Source organism: Xiphias gladius, chromosome 14 (assembly GCF_016859285.1).
Source record: "Xiphias gladius isolate SHS-SW01 ecotype Sanya breed wild chromosome 14, ASM1685928v1, whole genome shotgun sequence".
In the NCBI taxonomy this organism is placed as follows: Eukaryota; Metazoa; Chordata; class Actinopteri; order Istiophoriformes; family Xiphiidae; genus Xiphias; species Xiphias gladius.
The window spans coordinates 18,079,746-18,086,285 of record NC_053413.1 but is presented as its reverse complement, the minus strand read 5'-3'; the positions used below and the strand labels follow the sequence as shown (position 1 = coordinate 18,086,285).

Here is a 6,540-nt window from a genome sequence, read left to right as displayed (position 1 = left end):
TAACTAGATAGAGATTATACAACGAAAACGAAACAAAACGATTATTAATGTGAGCCATATGGGAAATTTTCCAACAAACAATTTCCAACCACCATGGAACCTATGAACCTTTTTTATGCTTTTCGACTTGGGATATTTTGGCGTCCGCTGCTTTGGTTTTGAGCATTTTTGATTTTAAAATCTGTCTATGCTAAAATGGCCTCAACACAATCTACACTCATGTTTTCTGGAGTTGCACTCAACTAAAGCTTTTCTGGGACTATATCAAATCAACCGTAAAAGACATTATGGGATTTGCCATTCCAAACAACTGTACTGTGACAGAGTTAACAACAGATACCCGGTAAAATTTTTGTATCAAGCAAAAATGCTATAACAAGAAATTGGTGTCAAGCTGATCCTCAAGGAAAAGCGCAGTGTCCTGTTAAAGAATTTCTCAGGCTAAAGTATCAAGTTATTCTTTCAGTTAAGGAAATGTGTTCATCTTTTAAGAGTTATAGTATCATTATTGACCAAACTGCAAAGGGGAAGAAGTGAAAGATGTTTATACCAACTGAACTATTCAAATCCAATTTTTTTTATAGCCACACTATTCCATCAAGTGGAAGTATCCTAGATATCCTGTGCATCATTGTATACAATTTTCCCGTGTCTTAGGATACCACCCAGAATTAAAAATACACTTCTGTGAGTTTAAATAATCTTTGTATGCACAGATTTGGTTTGTAAAAGCTTGGCTTTAAATATGGAGTGCTTGGACATTAGAATGTATATTTACATCTGAATGCTGAGTACTGTATTTGTACTACTGTTACATGTTTTGTTTACAGATTTCCAGCTGAAAACCACAGAAAAAAATGATGCATTAAAAAAACAACACATAAATGAATTTAGAAGACATTTTATTACATTCATAAATTTTCAACAATCATGTGGCTCTAATGTCATATGTTCACAGCCCACAACCGCAATGGTAAACATGAGGTAGATCACCCAGACACCAAGGATACCAATGGGCTGTACATGGTTATCAAACACATTTCAGTGAAGATTGTGAAAGCAAGTTGCATATTAAGTGTTAAATTATTAAAACGAAAGACACATTCTATGGACTATCGGAGTTTGACAAAAAAAGTTTTGATCACCAGTCTTATAATTGGACCAATTCTGGGGGATTGGGGAACTTAATTTAATTTTTTTGTTTATATGCAATTTTTTTTTTTTTTTTCTGCTGGCAGCTTGTATAGTGCAAGTTCACATTTGCTACCCCCAATGACATTCAGTAAATCTAAGAATCATTCGTTTGGGTCTTGTGCAAAGCCTTGATGGGTGGTTTTGAAGAGGACACACTCCCTTGGTTTAAGCGAGCTCAGGATGCAATCCAATATTACACAATATGATTATCAGTCCAAATTGGTAGTCAAATAAATAAGAATCCCTCATGGACCTGATTTTCATTTTCAACAAAAATCCAACACAAGAACAGGAAAGGATACAGACAAATGGTTAAGGACACATCTAGGTAGATTCGTCTTGCCTTTGCAACATTACATAAAATGCAGAAAGACATTATGACCAAAATATACTGGCAAAAGTTACACAGGACTAAATAACACCAGTTACCCTCAGTGGTTAAGGGGATGATACAATATATTAATAATGTAAACAAACCTTTAAACAGTACAGTAGTCCAAAATCCAATTATTTCATCTTGATTCACTTAGATAAACATTTCTTCTCCTCACAGTTAAATGGTTTCTTCATTCTCATTGGTCCGAAAAATGCGTGACTTAAGCAGTGACTGTATGAAACGACACGACTAAGGCATATTCTTTGGACAACCCTGTGCAGAAAAATATAAAAACATTCGACTTTCAAGTATATAAATTGACCTGGTCAGTTGCTTTTGACAGTGTGTGCCTTTTTCTTTGATTACCCTTTCTTTAAGGTGTGTGGATGATAGCCAAGATCATCAGTGTACAATCAGTCTCAGAACGTTACAACGGGGAGGGGGGGGTCTGAGGCACAGTCAGTAGCAGGATATTTGGCAGTGAAGAGGCTTGTTTATTGTATTGCATTTACTAATTTAATGTGATTATGCTTAAAATTACCCAGTTTTTAAGTCAGTAAATGCAAAATACATATCATTTAGAATATACGGCCATGTTGCAGTGTCTGATTGGCATTACAAATTAGCAGATGAGTTTGTAAAAATAAAAACTTGCGACAAGTCACCTAAGTCTGTTTTGGAGAGCTTCACAGTTGTACCTTCAAGCCATAATGGAGCATAATTGTCTTACATTCTTGAAAGGACACAGCTTGTACTTTTCTTTGGTTGTGAATATATTCTTTGGATAAATTCACGTGAAACTAATTTGGAAACTACTACCACACTCACTCTACCACAGCTCGTTGTGAGAGGGATTATCAATGCCATATAAATATTTTAGAGGCACAAGAGTAAAAAGACTCCCTATTTGCAGTTTAAATGTGATAGCTCAAATAGATGTTTATTGTTTGAATCCCACTGGTGTTACAATAGAATCTGATACTCAAGATGATAAAAATCCAATGCAGGCCAATCTCTATGTTTATATTTCTTTGATGTAATGAGCTGACTTTTTATAGCTGATGAGCTTGGTGGAGTTTGAGTGGCAGAGCAGGTAAGACAGGGCAAGGAAAGCAAAGGGAAAAGGCAAGGTGCAGCTGAAGATGTCTTTGGTGCCAGCATACGTTAATGCCAAAAATACACGGTGAACAGGGAGAAAAGCGTTACCCATTTAAGTGACCACCCTTAGATCTCCCTTAAAAACCCTGAGATAAACACATATGTCCAGGATGGGACATACTGTAGTCACATACAATCTTCAAAATAGTCACATTATCGATCGGAGAGCGTCCATTTTGCCAAATACAACAACAAAACAAATAAAGTTCAGTTTCAGCTGTGCTTTTTTTTTCCACAGCAGTGTTTTTTCAGTAGAACACAAGCTCAAGTGGAGACAAGCCCAGCTACAAGCAAGAGTTAAAAACATGCGCTGACCCTCTCCAGAGCCAGACATAGTGCACTGTGGTAGTACAGATGAAGAGAAGCCACAATAGGTGGTCATGTGTCCACTTGTGTGGAAGTTCAGGTCTTGTGCTCCAGCATATCTTCTCTGACCTTCCAGTGGGATAGCATGAATTTTGGTTGCTGGCTGGTTTGGAATCAAATCTACCCTCATTTCCTGATTGTGCTTCTGCAGCAGAGAAGTTGACCCGAGCAGTTAAAGGTTCAAACATGGCGGCCAGTCAGAAAGTAGAGGGGCCGGTCCTCACTGCAGTTGGCTGTCTGAAACTCATCGCGCAGCCGGAACTGCCACTCATCCTCCAGCTCTAGGCGGACGATGGTCTGACGCAGAGAACTTCGGTCCTGGCAGATCACACAGAGGGTGGCACCTGTGGACACCATCAAGGTCAAAACTAGATCAGAGAGTGTAGATCCAAACTTGAATATTAGTCTAAAAGCCCTGCCTGTCCTGACGTTGCTTCTTAAACCCAACTGGGCCACTGAACTCCATTTGAGGCCTACCTTTGTGCTCTGTATAGTGGGGTTAACAAGAGCCACTTCAGTGATAAAATAACATTAACAAGGATCTATATTCATCAGTGCTCTATTGTCACCTTGGCATGAATATCACATAACAAATTATGTCACTTTGTTAATAAGACCATGCATTGATTAGCAGATATTTATGCCAACATACTCTAATTCACACCTTGCTGCTATGAATTCTGTCTTAGAGCCAAACGCTCCAATTGAAATTACACCCAAATTATACCCACTCTGTATAGATGAAGTGCAGTTAAGTGGCGGTCTATGTATATTGTTTTATACCGTGCAGTGTTATGGAGTTACTGTGATCACAAGAATGTGTCAACACACAATGAAAGACACCGGAACATATGCACAGAATCCCCACTGTGGCAACATAGTGTCACATACCGCGCGTACATAACAGGTGGTGTAAGACAACTTGAAAGAGATGATGTACAAACAGACTACAGAGGCAGTAGCGTTCGCTTCAACTGCACCACTGGGTCACCTTTGAGGAAGCGGAATTTCTTGAGGAGTCCAGAGACGACGAAGGAGTCACAGAGGTAAAGCAGCAGGCCGCTGAACACCAGGCCCTGATGGTTCAGGTTGGTGGAGTGTGGGCGAGAGTTGATGTAGCACACTGAAATCTGTGACACAAGATAAGATAAACTTTACTAGTTCCCACTCAAGCAAACTAAAGGAAACATGAAGTGCAAATATTTTAGCTTAGAATTAATGAAATTATTCTTATCGAAACTTGGGGCACCTTTACAAGCAAATTTAAAGCTTGCGTGGCGTGCAACTGCGCATCAAGATTTATTTCCATTGCAGGAGAAAACACAAGAAACGTGGCTAGGTATGCAGATAATTGAGCAGTGCAGTGTGTGGGCTGTTAACACCTCATCTGCACAAATGTACAGTACAAATATACATCGTCAGCATTCATTGTTTGCACATGTGCGTGGATGCATGTCAGAATGTCCTTAGCAAAACAGATGGTGAAATCAAGCAACATGTGTATCTGTGGGTTAAGAAAATTCAACAAACTTTAGACTGATGAGAATATTTGAAATAAACTCAGTCGGCAGGTTTCAGGTTTTGTGATAAGATTTAACACTTTAGTGAATCCCCTGAAACAGTATGTTCGAAATATATGAAATTCAGCATGTGCCTCCTATCCCAGAAGAGGTTTTCACAATAGTCTGGCTGTTTAGTCTTCCTGTAAGTTTAAGTTGAAGGAATGATGCAAACAGTCGTCTCTTTTGCTTTCAACTGCAATATCCTGGGAGCTCTTACCTCTGGGCTGATGTTGAGGTAACTGTCGATGGACAGAACTGGGTTGTTTCTGTTTTGAACAGCCTTTGGAAACAATCTGTGGCTGCAGCTCTGCAGGAACTTTTCCAGCAGGAACTGGGCCGGGGCATCCAGCAGGGTCTGCTCGCTGTCTGGGGCGCAAACATACTGGGACGGGCTTATCGGAGCGGGATTTTCTATTTCCTGGAGAGAGAAGGAAAGTAGTTTAATGTTAAGATGTGGAGACTTGGAGTTTCACATCGTTTGAAGACAAACTCACTCAGAAGTGGGCTAACGTTGTATGAACAAGACACCTACCATGAGTTTAGGTTTGACCAGGAAGTCTTTGTTTCCCCCTGTTGGAATGTGTTTCTTCATCAGGCTGAAATAGTTGAAGCGACAAAGCAGCAGCCCACTGCTATTCACCCTTAAATTAAAGTCCACCTCTTCACAGCTGTACCTGCATAAAATAGCCATGCCAAACACATCAAGACACTGCACACGTCACTATATGCACGACTGGCACAATCTTCTACGAACGTACCTGTTAAGGTCGTACTGAACATTCTGTGTCAGGTCCACGTTAAGCATGAGAAAGTCGTGGAGATGACACCGACTGAAGGGGTGGCTGGGAGACTTGCGAGCCAGGCCGCTGTTCCACTTGCGAGTACCGCACATGGCATACAGGTAGATCTTCGGGGTGGCTTCCATATGCTGCAGCACCGTCTTCAGGGACACGTTGGTGAGGGTTGAACTTCCATCTGATGTCTCGCTGAGAGATAGAGCAAAGGGGGTACAGCGTTCACAATCAGAATGTTTTTTTGGGGACAACACAGTTTAAAAATATTGATTTTACCCATTTATTAAATCATTGGGAAATATGAACATAATGTTTTTGTATTTTTTTAAGAGGAGTGTTTAAAAATAATTTTATATACATTGTGAACTTCATAAAAAGGGTTACTTAAAGCAAAAATTTAGCAAAAGTGAAAAATAATTCGTGTGAATAATTAAAATGCTCTCTCTGCAAATTTTACAAATCACAAACAGCTACTACCTGCCGTCTGCTGACTGGTGGACGTTCCACAGCACGCAGGAGTCGTCCATCATGACGATGAAAGGCCACACATCTTGCCTCTTGACACCTTGCTCCTCCAGGCGGTTTCTCTCAAGCTCCAGGTTATGGTATGACAGCTCTTTGATCATGAAGCGAGCAGCACCTGAAACAGGACAGGAGCACAGCTGTCATTTTTTCATTCATATGTTCTAAAAATTGTTATACCTACACAGTCCCCCGACCGAAGCACAGTACTACAGGAGCTAATATGCAGTGCAAATCAAATTTAAAAGCTGAACATTAAATTTGCAAATTGTGCGGTGGCATTACAAATTTACAAGTGAACTCTTACAGTTCAGAAAAGGCTGCTAGTCAGCGCTGTGAGGTACTTAGCATAAATGTTTGAATATACTGTACAAAGTGTATTGGGTCTATCCTGACCAGATATATTGCGTGTGGCCACGTTGACACTGAGGTTCACGGTGAGACAAAGAACAAGGGTCTCTTGAAGTGACTGATCCCTGTTCCTGCCTATCTGAGAGCATTTTAGTTTGGTTACACCCATTTCAGACAGGCCATATGCCTGATTGGCTTACTTACAAATCAGGCTACT

The 6,540-nt window shown here is 40.2% G+C and overlaps 1 protein-coding gene across 9 annotated transcripts in view; it reads right to left on the bottom strand.

Moving 5' to 3' along the window:
• Window positions 1-885: 885 nt before the first annotated feature.
• Window positions 886-6,540, bottom strand: part of greb1l (GREB1 like retinoic acid receptor coactivator) — a 46,320-nt gene continuing 40,665 nt past the window's right edge. For 5 of the 9 annotated variants that reach the window (XM_040143330.1, XM_040143331.1, XM_040143329.1 and 2 more), the window contains exons 29-34: window positions 5,928-6,090; window positions 5,415-5,642; window positions 5,189-5,330; window positions 4,874-5,074; window positions 4,086-4,224; window positions 886-3,462 (exon numbers count right to left, since the gene is read on the bottom strand). In XM_040143330.1, coding sequence (XP_039999264.1) covers window positions 3,275-3,462; window positions 4,086-4,224; window positions 4,874-5,074; window positions 5,189-5,330; window positions 5,415-5,642; window positions 5,928-6,090 — 1,061 coding nt within the window. In that variant the 3' untranslated portion in view covers window positions 886-3,274. The remainder of the gene's footprint in view (window positions 3,463-4,085; window positions 4,225-4,873; window positions 5,075-5,188; window positions 5,331-5,414; window positions 5,643-5,927; window positions 6,091-6,540) is intronic. The other 4 variants (XM_040143335.1, XM_040143338.1, XM_040143337.1 and 1 more) reach the window with 1 other exon arrangement.